This window comes from Myotis yumanensis, unplaced genomic scaffold, assembly GCF_028538775.1.
Source record: "Myotis yumanensis isolate MYYU_CA2020_CCGP unplaced genomic scaffold, mMyoYum1.0.hap1 SCAF_13, whole genome shotgun sequence".
NCBI classification, from domain to species: domain Eukaryota; kingdom Metazoa; phylum Chordata; class Mammalia; order Chiroptera; family Vespertilionidae; genus Myotis; species Myotis yumanensis.
The window spans coordinates 24165245-24187675 of NW_027223764.1; the positions used below are offsets into that span (position 1 = coordinate 24165245).

The window sequence follows — 22431 nt, forward strand, 5'->3', positions numbered from 1 at the left end:
ATTTCTCTTGTTACTCTGTCTCATGTTGACTTAATTAGTAGACTACCCAAAGGAACCTAGAAGGGTAGAGTAAAATATCTTCCTCCCCCACATAAGCTTGTCACTTTTAGAATAAACAGCCATCCTATATAATAAAAGGATAATATGCAAATCGACCCAACGGTGGAACAGCCAGTCGCTGTGATGCACACTGACCACCATGGGGCAGACGCTCAACGCAGGAGCTGCCCCTGGCAGTCATTGCGCTCAGCCAGAAGCCGGGCTCACAGCTGGTCAGACATCCTCCGAGGGCTCCCAGGCAGGGCTGAGATACCCCCCCCCCCCCCCCCCCCGCAATGCATGAATCTCGTACACTGGGCCTCTAGTCCTATATAATAAAAGGCTAATATGCAAATTGTCCCCTCGGGAGTTCGACTGACTGGGAGTTCAACTGCTTGCTATGATGTGCGCTGACTACCAGGGGGCGGCGCGGAATGAAGGAAGGCCCCAGCCAGCAGTCAGGGGAAGGAAGGCCCCGATCAGCCCTGATTGCCAGTCAGGCCTAGGGACCCTACCCGTGCATGAATTTCGTGCAGCGGGCCTCTGGTTGTATATATGCACCAAAACTAGAACAAAATTTGCAAAAGCACATATCTCTAAAATGATACTGCTATAGGATTCCTTACTCATTTAAGAGTTTGCTTTTTCTTTGTAAACACCTTTCCAGAAGGTGCACAGAGTTAGAACACCTGACATTTTGTCTGAAACAAAGACAAAGCATTCATCATGAGAAAATATAATTTAATCGACAGGATTTTAGTTTATACCCACCTTTATAATCTAGCTTGTGTATGAGGTATGGGGTACTGATCTCTGTAACTGAAGATGATTCCCTGAGACGTTTTTTTTTTTAGGTCAAGTGACGTAAACAGTATTTGGGAATATGTAGTCTTATAGTGAGGCATGCTAGTACTACCACTACCTTCATATTCTTACTTACCTCTGCTTTCTGTGGGGAAGAAATGTTTGGTATGATTCTGATTTCAGGCATTTTCTCCTGGGATGCCTCCTCCTCGTTCAGGAGTGCCATAGGGTAAGCTCAGCTTCCGCCTGTGGTTTGCAGTGGGTGGATGGATTCCACAGAAGGGAGGTTTTGATACATAATTGACTATTAGCATGATCAGTCACCTGTTTGGGTTTATAGGGCATTCATTTAGAAATTAGAAATGGATCAAATTGAACAAAGGCAACATAAAGTTTCTCAATCTATTAATGTACTGTGCAATACTTAAAGAGGTATGAGAAAAAGGATTGTAAAAGGTCATCTGAATAAAAGATTATTTGCAGAAAAAATTTCTTTTGATATGAGAATTTGGAAATGACTTATTTGGGAATTTGTTTTTGCAAACCTGCATTTTAGGCCTTTATATGTCCAGATCTCTCAGTGGAAGTTCTAGTTGTAGTTCTATTAACACCAAGCTCTTGTATTTCCTCTTTATGCCTCATGTTTTTTTTCTCAGCACCAGTCCTTTTCTATGGTAACTCCCTCTTATTTGGCATGCTTCTATTCACCTACTCTCTGTCCTCTCTCCTCTTCTAGAAAGTTAGGTGTCCCCCCTCCATTACTCCCATAGTGCCCTGGACAGCTGTGCCACACAGTTAAAAGTTGACTTGTTTTCATGTCTGTCACTAGACTGGGTTTCTTCAGAGCCAAGGCTCTGGCATACTCATCTTTGTAGCCAGCATGCATGGTGTAGTGTCTGGATCTTCATAGGCCTCCTTAAATGTTTATTTGGATTTCGAGGTGCTGGAGTGGGCACAGTTAATAACTGAGTTCTAGCTGTAACTTTGGCTATATAATCTTGGACAAGTGATTTCAGGTTCCTGAGCTTTAGTTTTCTTATAAGTAAGATAGGGGACTAGCCCATTTGGGGAAATTGTTAAAATACAGATTCTGGCTTAGCAGGTCTCCGGTGGTTTTTGATATTTTATATATTTAACAAGCTCTTGGGAAGAGTCCCGCTAGTCCATGAACTGCAAAGAATTAGATAACATCTAATGGCTCTTCCAGCTTTTAAATTCTAACCTTCTGTGTTGTAAATTCTAAACAAAATTACAAAATATGCTGTAATTACTAAATATCTCTCCAAGTTCATGAGAATGCTTAACACTGACAATTCTGTGCCTTTGATGAAGTTTCCAATGTGTGATAAAGTCCCTGAAATTGAAAGTAATTCTAAGATTTTGACTTTGACAGGTTAAAAATATCAAATAAATGTCTGAGAAAGCATTTGATTTAGCACTAGCTTGGCATCTAAAAGTCAGAATACTTGCTTGTTCACTCTTTGTTGGGTGCAAATTGGAGAACATTTGTAATAAGTAAAATTATTATTATTATTTTTTTTAAATATATATATTCCTTTATTGATTTCAGAGAGGAAGGAAGAGGGAAAGAAAGATAGAAACATCAGTGATGAGAGAGAATCATTGATTGGCTGCTTCCTGCACACCCCCGACTGGGGATTGAGCCCTCAACTCAGGCATGTGCCCTTGGCCGGAATCGAACCCGGGACCCTTCAGTCCGCAGGCTGACGCTCTATCCACTGAGCCAAACTGGCTAGGACTAAAATTATTTTTGAAGGCTGTATGCTAATGAGCTGAGATGGATAGACATGTGATCTCATGAGTATAAATACAGAGACAGGCAAGCTGTTGATGAATTCATCATCATCAGAGGAGTTCCAGATCATTTCCTCCAGTTCTCCAGAAGGTGAGAATCAAATTGTTGTAGGATGTGTTGATAGACATGCTTTAGGTAAAGCCAGCCTGTGCTATTGAATATGGGTTGCTGGGAAGGATCTTGTTTGAAAATGCTGCTATTAATCCTTTTGGCTTTTGCTTCAAGAAGTCATATTTGATTCAGGAGCATTGTCAGCTTGGAAATTTATAATTGTCCTTGATCTCGTTATACAAATGTCTAAAAGTGGTTGGACTAATTTTTATGTTTGACTTATAGAATAAATTTCTTTATTCTTAGCCATACCACGGATATTAACCAATCATAGCTTCAGTGCCCAAATGAGTTATCTAATGCCTCTGATTATATTTTTTCCTTTAAGATAATGAAAATCTGGATAAGAGAAATTGAACCCCGAAAAAAGTACAGAATATAGCCTATAGTTAAGGGTGGTTATCTTAATTACAATGAATTTTTCACCTCCCATAGAATAAGACAGTTTGTCCTCCCTAAGTGATCTGTATTTGATCTCACTACAGTTGTGGATTGAGTAGAAGTTTCAGAGCTCTGCCATCATCAGCATCACCATTATTACATTTTAGTTGCTTGTAACTTTTGGTTCCCCTAAATGAAACTGGCTGGGCCAGCACAGTAGAGAGCTTTGGGTATAAACAATGGCAGTGGAACCAAAATAGCCTTTAGTTTTTGCTCCCACTTAGTGGAATTCATCACTAAAATCCCAGTCCCCTCCCTTCCTCTAGTAGAGCTTTGCAGGGAGGAGCCTAGGCATCTCTGGTGCACGCTGAGCTTTAATGTTTTCTTTTAATGCTGCCCTTGTGGCTGTGGAGTCTTAATGGAGGCTGCCTCGTGGCTTATTTAATCTTAATGTTGCTGCTAGGTTGGAACTCATTTTTCAAAATAGTAATTTATATTGAACTCAAGGTTTTCAAAACCAGCTATTAGCTGAAGGCATTTGCTGTAGTCCAGATTGCCCCTGGGGAAATACCTTAACCAGGATTATTATTGCTCCTGTCTTTGGAGGCTTAGATAGATGTTACTCTGAGATTTTTTTAAACCACTAAATACCATTTTTTAGGACTTTGCACTCGGATTTTTATCTCCCTTTGACATTGATCTTAAAATGGTTTGTGGCTAATGAAGTAGAAAGAAGTTGTTAATAAAACCTTTTCACTTCCAAATTGCTTTTGAATTTTCCAACAATGGCCTTATATCCCCAAAATGTTAGTGTTATATTTTGTTTTTCAAGGAATTTTTACTGCTATAGCAGGTTTGGCTCAGTGGATAGAGCATTGACTTGCGGACTGAAGGGTCTGGGTTTGATTCCAGTCAAGGGCACGTGCCCAGGTTGTGGGCTCGATCCCCAGTAGGGGGTGTGCAGGAGTTAGCAGATCAATGATTTTCTCTCACCATTGATGTTTCTATCTCTCCCTCTCCCTTCCTCTCTGAATCAGTCAGTCAATCAATCAATAAATAAATAAAATAAAAAATAATACGTCCTTTATTTAAAAAAAAAAGAAATTTTTACTATAAATAGGGCAAAACTATTAGCAATGTCTCTGTAAAGTACTATGTGGTTTTTAAAAACGGGTATGATACATTTAGTATGACCTATGCTACTGATCTTTAATAATCCAAATATTCTTTTCTAAAGAAGATATCAGGGACAATCTTAATAGGAGCAAACAAATCTCTTTGGTTGATAATTTCTTACTCAGAAGACTAGTTACAGATTATTTTAGAGAGGAAGCTTTTCTGATAAAAGCAAACTGGATTTCTCACTCCATTAATCTCCAAAGATTTTAACACAAAAATAAAGTTTTTATCCCATAAAATTGTATGTCTATTTGTGTCCCCTCTGATTTGCTCTTAAATCTGGATGTCAGTCTTTAAGGAGCAGTCAAATCCACTTCTTTTGTCTTCCAGGTGAGAAGCAAATGTGGTAGCACAGGGTCATTTTTCCTCTATAGTTTAAGATATGTTTTTGCTTTACTTGATTAGTATATTTACCTACTAATAATAACAGGCTCAGTTTTTGTCTCTTAAAGCAGTTTGCAGCATAGACAAGAATAGCATCCACTCTTAGTCTCAAAACATACATACCCCATGCTCTGGAAAATCCCTTTGCTACACTAATAATCCCTGCATAGCACTCAAGAGCCCCTTTCCATCAGCATAACTCTAGCTTTCTTAGAGAAGAAAAGGACTATCAGAGGAAGGGAAGTAAGTCCTTTGTAAGACAATTTAACATCTTTGTTAAGATGACTGGACTTGTTCCTGCTCTGGCATTCACCTTTGCACTGGACTACAAAAATTACTTGGGGTTCTTCCAACCTTGTTTATTTTTATGTCCCTACTTTTGCTGCCATGACTCATAGGACAGCCCAGATCACTTATTTTGTATTAGGACTTCACAGGATCTTTCCTCATTGAAGCTTGTTCCCTGTGTTCTGAGCATGTGCATACCAGACTGATGAGTTCTAGATTTGCCCTATCTTTGAATGTCATCAAGTTGAGCAATGTTTTGGATGACCTTACAGTAATTCTTACAACTCCCAGCTCACTTACTCTAGCAGATGCCTCTGAAATATGTGGGAAAGCAGTTATTGGTCATTGAAAACTGTATTCTAGGTCAGCACATGGGCCAACTCATGGCCCAACCCATCCTCTCTCAAATCCCCATCCGTGTGCTGTCCTAAATATGGCTCTACAAAAACAATATTAACATTTCTCTGAAAGAATGATGGGTAAGAGGAAGGAGTGGAATGATTATACCCTGTAGGTAGGCTATAAAAAGTTTCCTCCAGATGTGTTTTAATCTGATGATGCAATAAATGGTTTTGCTTGATGTTACTCTTTGTTCTTTAAAAAAAGAAAGAAAAAAAAAGGCAGCCACAATCTAACAATTAATTTTTTTCTTTTAAGTTTCCACAAAAAGACCTACAGCAAAATGAATAATCCAGCCATCAAGAGACTAGGAAATCACATTATCAAATCTCCTGAAGACAAGCGAGAATACCGGGGGCTGGAGCTGGCCAATGGCATCAAAGTACTTCTCATCAGCGATCCCACCACGGATAAGTCATCAGCAGCACTTGATGTACACATAGGTACAATTTAAAATTGTGAATTAGGCTTTGACCTGATGTTGACATTTATTAGAACTTTCCATATTTGTGCAAATAAAGACCTAACAGTTGCCAGTTTCATGTACCTTATTTTGTACAGTAGCCCTGTACAGCTATTGATAATCTACAATTGTCTAAGACAAATAATTTTACATTTACCAAGAGCATCTTGTTAGGTTCCCAGCTGAGGTGGCCTAGCAGCAAGGAAATTCATTCCCATCTTGTACTGTAACAGTTCTAATTCTTCCACTTTTGTACACTTCGGGTACACAAGGAAATACATTTCCTAGTTTCTTGTGTTCATATTTATTCCACATTTAATGCTGCTTTACTCAGCTTGCTTCTTATCTATATGTACATTTAGTGAGGCATGTTTTCTTTCTGAAAAATTTTTGTTTAACTCAGTGACATTTTAAAATTGAGGGAAAAAAGTAATAACCATCATATGTTGAACAAATAATTATTGCTGAGCACAATACAGTGTGCTTTGCAAATATATAATTTTTATTCACACAACTCCCTTAAGTTAGGTGTGTATATAGAAAAGTGACTGAGGCAAGATGGATGAAGTATTGTGCTTAAAGTTTCATAGCTAACAGAGCTGCTAACCCCCAAACCAGTGTCCTTAGCACTCTGCTCTATTGTCTCCTGCAAAATAAAAACAACAGTGAATTCAACTCTTTCCCTCCAGTGTGATGTGTGAGGAAACTAATGTCCAGAGAGGTTAAAATCTGCCCAGGGTCACCAACTAATGTCATAAGATGGGGCTAAAACTAAACAATATTATTTTAGAGCAGCCTATGCTTAGCTTTTTCTGATTGTATGATTGGAGTTGTCATGCTAACAGAAATTTCAAAACATCTGTGACTTATCTGTACTTGATTTCTTTCAACATAAAAAATGATTTATTATATATATGTGTGTTTTCTCTACTCTTTACAGGTTCATTGTCAGATCCTCCAAATATTGCTGGCTTAAGTCATTTTTGTGAACATATGCTATTTTTGGGAACAAAGAAATATCCTAAAGAAAATGAATACAGCCAGTTTCTCAGTGAGCATGCAGGAAGTTCAAATGCTTTTACTAGTGGAGAGCATACCAATTATTATTTCGATGTTTCCCATGAACACCTAGAAGGTGCCCTAGACAGGTAATGCTGAATACTCTATACATTATCCAACTTTGTGCACTTAAGACATTAATACTAGTAATAGTAACAATTATTATTTTTACAGAGATGCCTTCACAGCTTTATAGCTTAACAAGAGGTATTTTAATCAGTATTACCCTCACCCCTGGGTTTTGTAACAAGGAAAAATAATAATGTGATCTCATATATTTACTTTGTGGTAGAAGAAAAATAATGGTCTGACTTTAAACCAGTCTTCAGGCCTACAAAATGCTTTATTGACTTATAAAATTCTCACCTGTCCTTCCCATTCTAACTGGTATTACATATGAAGCAGGTGATAAAGAATAAACTGTAACAGAACATATTTCTGTTCTAGAATGCTAGAACTTAAATACTCTATTTCCTTTAGTTTCTCTATTCTCAAGAATACTTAGCAGATACAGAATGTTTTGACCTGTACTTTCAACCCTGGGTACTTTCTGTGAAAGAATTTTCTATAGCAAACTCCCTTAGGCCAATTTAATTTCTTGGTCAATTTTCTATACAGCTATTTAAAATTTTTTGTTATATTAGTGATTTGATTCATTATTCAAAGTGTAATTTCTTTTTGGTGAATTTTTATAGTTTTCTGTATTATCAAGTGTAATCTGAAGCTTTTTAGTGAATCTGTACTGAGTTTGACTTGCAGTTTTAATAATTGTCAACTTTATTTGCTTGCTTATCTTAATAATAGTCATTCTATTTTTTAAGCAATCTAATAGTTTGAATTTATTCCTTAGAGCAAAGAATATTAACAGGATACATGGCTAGCTCAAAGTAGCCTGTTTCTTACTTATTTTAGCTTATGTTTCAATCTTTAGGCAGCAGCTTTGAGGTATAATCATATGTATTCCCAGAAGACTAACAATAAGTTCCCTGGGCTCATTTTCTGCTTTACAAATGCTACTGCAGATGTTCATATAATAGATCTCTGTTTGATGGAGGATGTCTGTTACTTGGCTCAGAGTGAAAAAAAAAACACACTTGTTAAGAGCATTTTTTTAAAAAGTGGCTTATACTGTGTCATAATCATGACCCTTTATGTAGGCCTATGTAACTACTAGGCACTTTTTCCAGCCTGAACATATTGACATAGAAGAGGTTGCATGTCCAGAAATAGCTCTGTTTTAGTATATCTTTGATTATAGATTATAGTTAGATGGATTTCTCTTTGGATTGGTGTGTGTAAAGTGCTTATAATAGTATTATATTTATGTACTTAAAATAAATATCAAATAATAACAGCCTCCTTGACAGCTGGACTGTGGGAGGTGCAATTGCTCAGATGTTACAGACTCAGGAGTCTCTTAGGTCCACTGAATAGTAGTTCCATTCAGACAGACCTTCTCCTCTCAGTTTCATCTGAATTCTGGATCTTTTTTTTATAAGATGGGGGCTAACGTTTCTTTAGAAGAATTACTGTATGAAATCATGATTACAACCTGATATAGGAGAGTTAATTTATTAACTAAAGGTATCTTAGTTAAATTTTGGTACTACTATTAAAGAATAGTCTCAAGGAAAGTATTTTAGTTACTTTTGTTAGAGTTACATGCCATGGTATTTGTGGAATCACTGCTTATTAAAAATTTTAAATACTCACAATTTCATAGAAGCCTTATGTCTTAGTCAAATTACTATGTCATAGGTTTTTCACTCCATTTTTTTCACTAATTAAAGTAGATTTGTTTATTTTTCTCCATGAGAAGAAAAATTCAAATAGAGCCTTTTAAAAGTAGGTCACTTAGTTTGTCCTAAAATATCTGAGTCTTAGTGATATTGCACCTAAAACTGTAAGTTTAAGGTTTCCTTGCCTAAGAACTATCACCTGCCTTTTCCTTTTTTGGAGAATTAGCCATTTATAACAAGGATTTTCATAGATATGCTAAACTGCAAATCTTAAATAGATTGCTGCTGTCTCCATAAGTCTGCCTTGACTTTTTGGTGTTGTGACATTCTAATTTATTAATTTATTTTAAAATATATTTTTATTGATTTTCAGAGAGGAAGGGAGAGGGAGAGATAGAAACATCAATGATGAGAGAGAACCATTGATTGGCTGCCTCCTACATGCCCCCTACTGGGGATCGAGCCGGCAACCATGGCATGTGCCCTTGACCAGAATCAGGTCCAGGACCCTTCAGTCCCCAGGCAGACGCTCTATCCACTGAGCCAAACCGCTAAGGCGACATTGTGATTTATAATAAGAAATATATATTTGGTCTTCTTTTCTGGTCCTGACTCATAAAACTCCTAAAAACCCCTTGCAATTTCCTAAGTGGTCAGAACCATAAAGGTTGTTATGTTAATGAGGGTTTGGGGGAAGCCCCTAGGTAACTTGAGGGTGGGAGCCACATGGTTAGAGATTTGAAATTTATAGTCTCATCCCTAGACCTCTAAGGAGGAGAATGGGGCTGGATATTAAGTTCAATCACTAATGGTCAATGATTTAATCAACAAAGCCTCCCTAAAAATCCAAAAGGACGGAATTTGGAGAACTCCTAGTTTTGACCACATGGAGATTTGGTGAGAGGTGTGTTCAGAGGGCATGGAAACTCCTCACCGCTTCCCACATACCTTGCCCTGTGTACCTCTTTTTTCTGACTATTCCTGAATTATATCCTTTTATAATAAACCAGTAAGCTAGAAAGTAAAATGTTTCTCTGAGCCTTGTGAGCTGCTCTGCTAAATTAATAGAACCCGAGTAGGAAGTTGTGGAATCCTCCCATCGATTGTTCAGAGGATTCGTCAGAAGCTTAGGTGACAACCCAGACTTGTGATTAGTGTCTGAAGGGGGCAGTCTTGTAGGGGGCAGCATCTGATTTTTAGGTAGCCAGTGTTGTAATTGAGCTGAATTGTGGGATACCCAGCTGGTGTCGGAGAATTGTTTGGTGGTGTGGAAAAAAGACATGGGAATTGGTGTCAGAATCGGAGGTGTTCTTCTTTTTATATCTTCACTAACATCTCTCGGGTAGATTGACTTCTGAATTTACATATGTCCAATATTATATATTTTTTTATGTTACTTAGAACATATTTTATATTCCTTTTTTCTTAGTAGCAATGGTAGTTTTTTTCTGATTTTATAGAATTAATATTTCCTATCTGTTACATTTCAAGCATTTTTTTAAAGGCCACTTTTTAAAAATAACAGCTTTTAAATTATGTTTCACACCCTTAGGTTTGCGCAGTTTTTTCTGTGCCCGTTATTTGATGAGAGTTGCAAAGACAGAGAGGTGAATGCAGTTGATTCAGAACATGAGAAGAATGTGATGAACGATGCTTGGAGACTCTTTCAGTTGGAGAAAGCTACGGGGAATCCCAAACACCCTTTCAGCAAATTTGGGACAGGTTTGTCAACAGCAGCTTTCATGCATTAATTCTCCTTGACCTCTTTTAAACCCATGACCTCTCTGCATAGTATTGTATTTTACAGTTCAAGACGGAAGATTTCAAAACTCATTTTTACGTACACTGTTTTTTATAAACTCATAGTCTGGAGCTGAGAAGTGGTTGTTATATCATTGTTACTTACTTTTGTTTCTTGCTCCTGCCCTTAATATCAGCCTGGTCCCAGTGTAGGCACCTATATTGTGACTAATGACTTAAGGCCGAAGCTGAGGTATATGGGCTTCATGGAGAAAGTGATAGGTTACTGAGAATAGTGACCAAATATGAAGTGAGTTTGTTGGGTAGCAAGGTGTAGAATTGAACTTAGAGTTTGGAAACAATAAGAATGAAGTAGTTATATTCCATTTAACAGGTGACTGGCATTTTACTTAGTAGTTCCAAAAAAAGAATGTCATACAGGAGTCAGGTTCTTGGCATTGGACTTCATATGTAATATTCAGGATGATATTCTCAAACTTGTAGTAACATTGTCGTTATGATCAATTATTTGCCCTGTAGAGGGTTTCTCTGGCCATCCTATTCAAATAGGGGTCTAAATGTTGAAGGAGCAGAGCAGTTAGAATTGTGAATAGATACTAACTAGAATTTCAAAGGGAGAAGATAATGGATCTTTTTATTCTAAAGTCTACTTTCTAATGGGAGCTACAAAATTAATACTTTTCCTCCTACCTTTTAAGTTCTTCTAGCTGGGTTAATAAATTAAAAGACATTAACAGGAGAAAATAAAATTTTATTACATACACATGGGAACTTCACATAAGCATAAAAATTTCAAAAACAGTGAGGCAACATTGGGTATATATGACATTTTGGATAAAGGAGAAAGGTAGGGGGAATGGGGTCTTAGATTTAAGAAGTGAGAGTGGGCAATTTACAGATAGTTGAGGGAGAAGGGAACACACAGCAGGCAAATTCTTGCAAGGCAACTCAGAAACAATGGGACACAGGATTTCTAGTGAACAGGCCCCTGCCTGAAGTCCTCCTATTTACCATACTTAATTCAAATTAGGCTAAAATGAATATCCTGAAATTCCCTTCCTGGAGTAGGCCTTTTCATTTAAACCTCTTAGGCAGGATGTTTAGGTGGAAAAGGCCAAAGGTTCTTTCTGAGTCTTGCTTCTTAGTAAACAGCTTAAAATCAATATTCCAACAAGCAGCTTCAGGATGGCAAAACTTTGGTCCCTTCACTTCTAAATAGAAGTGCTATTTAAAAATTTTTTTTAATGACTTCAGAGAGAAAGGGAGAGAGAGAGAGAGAGAGAGAGATAGAAACATCAATGATGAGAGAGAATCATTGATCCTGCATGCCCCACACAGGGCATCGAACCTGCAACCCCGGGCATGTGCCCTGACTGGGAATCGACCATGACCTCCTGGTTTGAAGGTCGACACTCAACCACTGAGCCACGACTGCGGGCAGAAGTGCTATTTTTAATGCTCACTTCAAGGTTTGTTGAATCCTCCTGCTACCATTGCCTTCACCTCTACTCATCTAGATGCAGAGCATTGGCGATGGGGATGGCTCTGTGGGAGATAGACTGCTGTAGAAGACACACAAGGCCTCCGCCCTCACAGTGCTAAGTCTGGAAGGAGATTAGATGTGGGGATGACGGGGTGTAGAAAAAAACTAATGTCTTGATTTTATAATTATACTCTTTATTCAGTTTTTTATTAAAAAGTGTTTAAATATTTATTCAGTACTGAAGTATTTAAACTAAAAAACAGTCTCCCTTTTCCTCATCTACTCTTGCCATTCCCATTTAACAAATGTAATTGTTATAATAGGCTGCTATGATTTTAAATATACTACTTTGGGGATTATAAAATTACATATAACTAATAGATTGCTTTGTGCACTTTCAAATTTATGTTTATTATGTAAGTTAACTTGGGGGACTTCTAAAAAAGACTATAAAGAAAGCTTTCTTTCAGTTTGGATACCACACTATTATATCCAGCAGCAGCCAGGGAATTAGCATACCTTTATAGAATTCGAAGTTGTTTTAAAAATTGCAGTTAGAAGCAATGATGCTATGTTCTTCAGATTTATATACTTGGCACTATAAATATCAGTATCATTGCTAAGATAAATTCTGTGGTCCCTGAAATGTCTGTGTAATGCCAATTTGTTTGAAAAGTGGCTTTAGTAGAGAACATCAGCATACATGGAATATAAGAAGGGAATGTGAGTTAAAAAATTTTTTTTCAAATTTCTTACACCCAAGTAATTGTTACCCTTTGGTGGATTAGATCCTTATACCAACAATGCTGCCATTGTGCAGAACGAGTTGGGGCTCCTCTTTGGGAGTTGCCTCTTTTTAAATAGCCTCACTGGTGACAAATCACAATCAGTATAATCAGGAAGCAGCCACAAATCTTCCAGAAATAAATCCAATGAGTAGGGTGAGTAATGTTATTTCACAAGCAAAGAAAAAAATGTCCTAAAGGAAAGTTTCAGGAGTGATTGGCAAAGAGAAACATTGAATGGCCATATGTATATGGGTGGGGTTTGAGGGCATATAACCACTGACAAGGCTAAGCAGTTAGTCAGCATAGGATGAAGTAATATAAACAGCCAAGACATGAATAAGCCAGACTCAGTGCAACAGGACAGAAATGGTGATGTCAGTCGTGCAGATGCCACGTTATCTTCTGATTTTAGAAATGTAAATGAACATTGAACTTTTTGGAGTAGAGGTTCTGTCATTTCTAAAGTCACATACTTTTGAAAATATAATGAAAGATCTAGCCCTAGAAATTACACATAAAGAAAAGTTTGTAAAAGTGATCCTCAAAGAAGAGTCCTTTTCAGAAATTCATGCTTAATTTATTTCTGTTACTTTTGAGTGACTTAAAATGTTTCTGTGAATGTAGCCCATTTTGCCCGTTAAGGGATTATGATTTATTATTCTAATATTAATAATATTTAAGTATAAAATATTTTAAAGAGTATTTAAATAACATTTACATAATAATATCAGGAAAATCTGGGTATTTTTAAATGAACAAAATCCAAACATTGTGTTATTTATTTTTAAGAAAACCTTACAATATTTGTCCTTTACATTGTTTTTTCATGCTTCGAGACTAGTATAGATCAGTGGCTTTCAAACTGTTTTTTAAACAACCCACAGTAAGAAGGATGTTTTTTTTACTCAGCAACTGAGAGCACATACATGTGTGTTTGTGTAAGAGCTAAAACAAAAGTTTTACCAAACATTATCTATCTTACATCTTAGGATGAAGTCTGGTATCCTCGTTATATTGTTTCTTTATAAGAAATTCTGTTCTGCAAATACATTAAATTTATTTTGCTATGATCAAATGGGTTTCAATCCACAGATTAAGTAAACCAAAGTCATAGGCAGTCATTTCAGTAAACTTAGAAAAAACATTTGATAAAAGTTAACACTCATTCATGAATAAAAACAAAAATTCTTGCTCTGATAAAAATCTATCTCAAACATCATGATTAATGGTGAAGTTTCAAAATGATTTCCACTAAAAGCAAAAAACAAAACAAGAATACCCTCTAATTACTTTTTTTGTTCAGCTGTACTATCGCACTAATTATTGCAATAAGTCAAGGAAAAATGTGATATTTAAAAGGTGGAAAGGAAGCAAAAGAAAATTTTGCTTATTTTCATATGATGTACTTGTCTGCATACAAAATATTCAAGAAAATCTTCAGATCAGCCATTAAACACAAGATAATTTACCAGAGTTGCCAAAAGAAGAGAAACACGCTAAAATTGTGTTCTTCATAGATGCCAAAATTCTCAACAAAATACTAGCAAACTGAATTCAATAGTACATTAAGAGGATTATATGCCACCAGCCAGCGGGATTTATACCAAGGATGCAACAGTGGTTCACCATCCACAAAATGATGTGATTCATTACATAAACAGAACTAAGGATGAAAATCATATGATTATCCCAATCGATACAGAAAAAGCATTTGACAAAATTCCACTGCTATTTATGATAAAGACTCAACAAAGTGAGTATAGAAGGAACTTACCTTAACTTGATAAAGGCTTTATATGCTAAGAGCACAACTAACATCATACTCACTGGTGAAAAGCTAGGAGCTTTTCATTTAAGATCAGGAACAAGACAAGGATGCCCACTCTCGCCACTATTATTCAGCATAGTGCTGGAAGTCCTAGCCACAGCAATCTGACAGAAAAAGAAATAAAAGGCATCCAAACATTAAGGGAAGAAGTAAAACTGTCTTTGCAGATTACATACTATATATAGAAAACCCTAAAGAATTCACCCAAATGATAGAATTAATAAGAATTCAGTAAAGTAGCAGGATACAAAATTAATATACAGAAACCTATCATGTTTCTATCTACTAATAATGAACAGTCAGAAGGAGAAATTGAGAAAATGGTCCCATTTACAGTTACAACCAAAAGAATGGAATATCTAGGAATGAACTTAAGAAGGAGGTGAAAGACCTGTACTCTGAAAACTGTAAGATATTGAAGGGGACAACAAATAAATGGAAGGATATACAGTGCTCATGGATTGGAAGGAATAATGTTGTTAAAATGACGACACTACACAAATTTACAGATTCAGTGCAATTTTTATCAAAATACCAATGTCATTCTTCATAGGACTATAGCAAATAATCCTAAAATTTATATGGAATCACAAAATAGCCAAAGCAATCTTGAGAGAGAAAAAGAACAAAGTGTCATACTTTCTGATCTCAAACTATGCTATAAAGCTATAATATTCAAAACAATATGGTACTGGCACAAAACAGACACATCAATGGAACAGAATATGGTCAACCTATTTATGACAGAGGAGGTGAAAATATACACTGGAATAATAGTTTCTTCAGCAGGTGGTCTTGGAAAATTGGACAGATACGTGCAAAAAAAATGAAACTGGACCACTCTCTTACAGCATATAAGTAAATAAACTCAAAATGGGTTAAAAACTTGAATGTAAGGCCAGAGACCATAAAACTCCTAGAAAAAAAACAAAGGATGTAAACTATTTGGCATAAGAATTATCTTTCTGGATACACCTCTTCAGCAAGGGAAATAAAAGCAAAAGCAAAAACAAACAAATGGGACTACATCAAACTAAAAAGCTTCTACACAGTGAAGGAAACGTTCAACAAAACAAAAAGGCAACCTACTGAATGGGAGAATATATTCACAGGTGGTATATCTGATGAGCGGTTGATATCCAAACTACATAAGAAACTCATACAATTCAACAAAATAAAGTAACAATCCAATTGAAAAATGAGCAGAGGACATGAAAAGACATTTCTCTAAAGAAGATATACAGGTGGCTAACAGACAAAGGAAAAATGCTCAACTTCATTGATCATCAGGGAAATGCAAATTAAAACCACAATGAGATACCACCTCACACTCATCAGAATGGTGGTCATCAATAAATCAATAAATAAGTGCTGACGAGGATGTGGAGAAAATGGAACCCTTATGCACTGTTAGTGGGACTGCCCCTATGTAAAACAGTATAGAGATTCCTCAAAAAACTAAAATAGATATACCATACAACCCTGGCAATTGACTTCTGGGTATTTATCCAAAGAAAACAACACTAATTTGAGAAGATATATGCAGCATTATTTACAAGAGCCAAGATAAGGAAGCAACTGAGGTGTCCATCGATAGATGAATGGATAAAGAAAATGTGATATATAAATTATTATATTTCATATATAAGAATTTCAAGTAACTAACTGTAGATACATTAACCTAAACCTTCAGAATCCTGGGGGTTTTTTTTGTTTTGTTTTGTTTTTAAATATATTTTATTGATTTTTTACAGAGAGGAAGGGAGAGAGATAGAGTCAGAAACATCGATGAGAGAGAAACATCGATCAGCTGCCTCCTGCACGCCCCCTACTGGGGATGTGCCCGCAACCAAGGTACATGCCCTTGACCGGAATAGAACCTGGGACCCTTCAGTCCACAGGCGGATACTCTATCCACTGAGCCAAACCGGTTTCGGCGTATCCTGGGCTTTTATTTTTATTTTTTTAAAAATATGTTTTATTGATTTTTTTCAGAGAGGAAGGGAGAGGGATAGAGAGCTAGAAATATCGACCAGCCGCCTCCTGCACACCTCCCACTGGGGATGTGCCCGCAACCAAGGTACATGCCCTTGACCGGAATCAAACCCAGGACCTCTCAGTCCGCAGACCGACGCTCTATCCACTGAGCCAAACCGGTTTGGCGAATCCTGGGATTTTAGAGAACATTTAAGATTTTCATGATTATAATGATCAAGTTGACCTTTTCTTGAGAACCTTATCAGACATACAGTTGGAGACAGCTGTAGTTTCTAAAATAGATTTTTAAAACTTCAGTCTTTCCCACAGAATGTAAGAAATATATGGCTGACTTTAGGAAAATAAGTTCTATTTCCTTGAAAGTCAGCATTTATATATATTAGTTCCTGAGTTTATAAACTTTTTTAAAAATAGAATTTAAATTGTTACCATGAAAATATAAAATAGCATTTACTGAGCTTTACAATTTACAAAGCCCCATTCATGTCTATTATCACTTTTCATCAGAATTACAACCTAAGTTTAGACGCTATGCTGAGGCTTAGCATGGATTATTCATTTAACCCTTTTTGGTCGTTTGTCTACTCTCAGCCACCAAAGCTTTTTTACCGTTCCGGTCGTATGTCTGCTCTCAGCCACCACAGCAAGGAACCGTACGAATCTTAACTCTGTTCATTCATGTATCAGTTCATAATTTCTCTGAAAGCTCTTAAGTGTCTAAGCGACCTTGTCACGAACCAAAACATTGCCCCGACAAATCGGAGATATCGAAACTCAATATAAACAAACGCGGTCGTTCCACACTCGCCATGCAAAACACCGTGGCGAGTCAGTCGCCTTTTGAGAGGGAAGAAATCGACAAGCTTCGGAGATACTTCGCAGAATTTCAAATAAAGCTTTACAAATTACGTTTAACTGTAATTAGGCATTCTCGCTTGTTAAGATATTTCAAAATAATACTCCAAAATGGCAAAAAGAAAGTTATCAAAAGAAGTGTACTGCGAACCTGAAAGTAACGATGAAGAGTTTTATTTTGGCACCTTGAATACTGACTCTGTTGTAGAAAGTGATAACGTTTGTAGTGATTCTACTAGTAGTGACGTAGTTCCAAAAAAGAATTAATAAATCTTGTTTATCCTTCATAATCTTGCATGTTATGTATCACTGCTCTTTCAATGGAAATTAATTCCGACCAGTACGACACCCGTGTCCAAATTTAATATGACCGAAAAGGGTTAATCCTCACAGTAATCCTGTGAGATCAGTTCCTTATTCTTATTTACAAATAAGGAAATGGGTTTATAGAGGTTAAGAAACTTGCCTGTGTCCCATAGCTAGGAAACCAAGGAGTCAGGGACTGAGCCCTTGCTTTTAACCTCTGGGCATGTATCCATATTACCCCTATTTTACAGATAAAATAAATGAGCCCTTGGAGATATTTGGAGTCTTTTCCAAGGTTGCTTAATTAGTACATGATGGAGCCAGGACAAGAAACCCCAAATCTCCCAACCACCAAGCCAGTGCTCTCTCCAGGAGGCTCAGAGTGGCAGTCCCATTGGGTCAGCAACCCTGACATCCTCAGTCCACTGTGGGAGCTCACTGTAATGGTGACAGAGCCAGAAAGGTAGGATTCAGATTTTGGTAGCAGCATTTTAATTTGATGTACACGACCCAGCTGAATTAGCACTAAATTAGGACAGTGTGTGTCTAGAGACTAAGTTGTTATTTGTTATCCCAGCCATATTCACGTTGTTCTCTACACCTACATTCTTCTTTTCTTTCTTTAGTGTTTTTATTGATTTGAGGGAGAGGGAGAAGGAGAGAAAGAGAGAGAGAGAGAGAGAGAGAGAGAGAGAGAGAGAGAGAGAGGAAGGGAGAAGGATAAGATAGAAACATCAATGTCACCTGCATGCCCCTTACTGGTCTTCAAGCCTGAAACCTGGGCATGTGCCTTACCCCAGGAATTGAACCTGGGGACCTCTTGGTTTGTGGGTTCCTGCTCAACCACTGAGCCACACCAGCCGGGCCACACCTGCATTCTTTTATTTTATTTTATATATTTTATTCATTTTTTACAGAGAGGAAGGGAGAGGGATAGAGAGTTAAAAACATCAATGAGAGAGAAACATTGATCAGCTGCCTCCTGCACACCCCCTATTGGGGACCAAGCCCGAAACCTGGGCATGTGCCCATGACTGGAATTGAACCCGGGACCCTTCAGTCCGCAGGCCGACGCTCTATCCACTGAGCCAAACCGGTTAGGGCTACACCTGCATTCTTACGTAGAGGAAAGTCATACGGACCTTTGGCTGAGCTTTCTTCCCTACTTTACTGCCATGGTTTCTGTGATATACTCAGAAGGTAGAAGTACCCCCTACAATTCAGATCATAGCAGTAGTAGCTGCTATTTATTGTGTATTTTTCTACTATACAACAAGTATTATGTTAAATACTTTGACACTTTTACAGATTTATCATTTGTCATAAAAGAGATCGTTATAAACACAAACATTACAAATACAGTTTGAGCATCTGATGTATACTTCTCTAATTGCATTTTCCTCCCAGCTCCTGACAGGTAACCACTATCTTAAGCTTGGTGATTATCATTCCCATGTTTTTTTTATGAAAACATTGCTAGTCATATGTTTTCCTCTGAGCAATACGTTGTATAGTTTTTTACACCTTTTTAAAAATGGTATTTTATTGTGAGTCACCTATGCCACTTGTATTTTTTCTTTCAATGTTATATTTTTAAGGGTTATCCATATTGGTGAGTGTGCCTTTGATAAGTTTTTCAGTCTTATTTTTGCTACTATTTGAATAATTCATTGAATGTATGTACCAGTATTTATCATTTTCCTGTTAATGGAACAGTGCTGCTGCTGTGAGCATTCCTTGTACATGTTTCCTTGTACTCAGTGTTCCCTAGGGTACTAGGAGTGGAATTACTATATAGTAGTAGGACATGTACATTTTCAGATTTAACAGATATTATCTAATTGTTCCCTATAGAGGTTGATTTAATTTGCACTCCCTCATGCAGTGTCTGAGTTTTCATTACTTCATGTCCCTAAATAGCCCTTGGTGTCATCAAACTTTCCATTCTATTTATTGGATGTTGAATACTATTTTATACTTTTTAAAAAATATATTTTTATTGATTTCAGAGAGGAAAGAAGAGGGTGGGAGAGAGAAACATCAGTGAGGAGAGAAAATCATTGATTGGCTGCCTCCTGCATGTCCCCCACTGGGGATTGAGCCCACAACCTAGGTATGTGCCCTTGACTGGAATTGAAACCGGGACCCTTCAGTCCGCAGGCTGATGCTCTATCTACTGAGCCAAACTGGCCAAAGCTTGTTATTTACAGGTGTTTTCCCCTCTAATTTGGTGTAAGCCTAACAATGTCAAGATAAGAGGTTGAGACTAAGAGAAGTTAAATAACTTGTTCAAGGTAGTACTACTGGAAGATAGTTTACCCTGGATTAGATGAGAGCTCTGCCAACACTAAAGCCAGCATTCCTCTGCACCTCTCTACCTGGGTAGGGATTTTGGTGCCGACAATAATAGAGTCCACTCAGTAATTTAAGGACTAATTATGGAATTCTGTGCATTATGTCCTGCTTTTTCTTTCATTTCTATATCTAACTGTTTTTTGAGAACTTCCACTAGCTAGCCTTCCTGTTTTTAGAAAACTCTTAAAGGAATTGTTCTAATAGCAAGCCTGGCTCTGGCGCATTTATAACTGGTATCCGTGTTCTTTGTCAGTGTATTGAGAGCTGACTATCCTGACCCAAGAGAGTCACAGTGAAGAACCTTTTCCTTTTTCTAATTCAGGAGCTTCTAAGGATACAGAACTTCCATTCTGGGATGTTTCCAAGTGGACCACCGTTTCCTTTTTGTCATCACATATTAGGAAGACAGCAAACAAATGAGAATGTAGCTTTGTAAAATGGTATCTCTTTCTAGCTAAAGCCATTTTCCAAAACAAATGTGATTGCCTCTGTTTATCCGTTTAGCCAGAGATCCAGTATCACTCAATTTTTACCTTAGATGAGCAAGATTGCTGTTGACAGTGGCACCTTATTTTTTATTTAACTTTTTATTCAGCACATTTACAGAAGAGTATGTGTGGTTTTGATAAATTGTTGCTGTTTTACCATTGCTGCTAGTTGAAGAATCAGTTGAATGAATATACTGTTGTTATTTATGTATAACTCATTTAATTTTCAAAACCTGAGCACACGAATCAGCACCCAATCAAAAGCAGAACATTACCAGCACCTCACCAGCCCTCTTTCTGCTCCTTTGTAGTCACTATCCATTTCCCAGGGTAACCTCTGTTCTGCCTTTGCATAACCCAGATTAGTTTTTGTTTTGTATAAATGAAATGATAAAGTGTATATACACTTTTGTGTATGGCTTCTCTTATTCAGCCTTAAAGTTATGAAGTTCATCTATACTATTGCATATAAAGAGTGGATTATTCATTTTCTTTGCTGTATTGTATTCCGCTGTAGTCCTTTGGCTTATTTAATATGACATTGTCAGTATTTTGCCATTGATGCATGTCTTAGTGTGTTTGGTGTATGCTCCTGCTTTTATCTCTGTATTTTAAAGTGGACCTAAAGGTAAAGAGTAGAGATTAGAATGGTAAGATATTCAGGTAAGTTAAAATCAAAGCAAGGATGAACTAGAGCTGGTTAACGTGAAAGAATTGTTTAAAAATATTTTTTTATTGTTGATAGTATTACAGATACCTCTCATTTCCCCCCCTACCCCTTGCCCCCCTAACCTGAAAGAATTTAAGTTCTAGATGGAGGCCATGATCTTGGTCTTCTTAAACTTTGATCTGAGATTTTTTTTTTTAACCAGAATATTAACTAGATTGTGAATAGGCAAATCAGATCACACTCAGATTTTTAAAAATCTAATTTCTAATATAAAATTTATAGCATGTTGAAATAAAACTTAATTTCTCTAAATTTGTGTGTTCCAATGTGTTGATCTTTGTCCAAATATTGTAGGAATTTGAGCTTGTCAATGTAAATGACTAAGGAAGCTCTAAGCCTAGTCTGTTGGAACAGAGGCTTTTAGAATCTTCACTTAGTGGAAAAGGGAAACACCATCAATTGTCAAGTTTCACCATAAAATGAGAGAGCTTCAAGCCATTACCCGGCAAAAAGCTCCTTTTTTTCCTGAAGAATTGAGACTCTGGGTACTTTTAAGAATATCTGAATCCTCTAGGTAAAGTGAGAGGATGTCCCAGGATCCCATGTAGAGCTGATCTGGAATTGAAGTGGATCTTTAGTGAGAAACTGAGAAGACTAGTTAAGAACCTGGAAACTTGACTAGCAGACTACTGCTTATGAAGATGAGTACATTGGATTGCTTTGTGACTTGAAAAAGATTAATGAGCACTTGCACACACTCTCCACTGGATCTGTTAATTCAAGCATCCTGAGGCATGAATCTTGGCTCCAAATTCTATGCAGCTCTCTGGATCTAAAGACTGGGTCTAAGATCGCCATCTGGTGGCTCTCTTTGGATATCCAATTAAGTAAAAAAGGGACTCCCAATATCAGTTCATCAACCGTTATTAACCCAAAGGGGAAAATTACATCAAGACTATGTTCTGCCATAGTTTCATGTCTGCAGATGAAAGACAGGAGCCCATTTAAGCAGGAGCAATAATAAAATTTATTATTCTAAGTAGGATCTTAAGATAGTTCTAGTCAAGGTGCCATTTTTAGAGTCACCAATTGTTGAAATTCCATCTCTCAGTCTCTAAATATCCTTATTAGAAAGGTAGTACTTAGTTTGAGTATTTGCTTTAACATGCATATTTCATCCTAATTTGATTAGTTATTTGATTTCAGAAGAGTGGTATTATCACTTGAGACTTGTAAA

At 37.0% G+C, this 22431-nt stretch overlaps 1 protein-coding gene across 3 annotated transcripts in view; it reads left to right on the top strand.

Annotated features, from left to right (window-relative positions):
• The window catches only part of IDE (insulin degrading enzyme), an 80823-nt gene that overhangs the window by 16039 nt on the left and 42353 nt on the right, over positions 1-22431 (top strand). For 2 of the 3 annotated variants that reach the window (XM_070432698.1, XM_070432699.1), the window contains exons 2-4: positions 5660-5844; positions 6805-7012; positions 10215-10384. In XM_070432698.1, coding sequence (XP_070288799.1) covers positions 5660-5844; positions 6805-7012; positions 10215-10384 — 563 coding nt within the window. Of the gene's footprint in view, positions 1-2561; positions 2750-5659; positions 5845-6804; positions 7013-10214; positions 10385-22431 lie in introns of those variants that run through there. The other variant, XM_070432701.1, reaches the window with a different exon arrangement.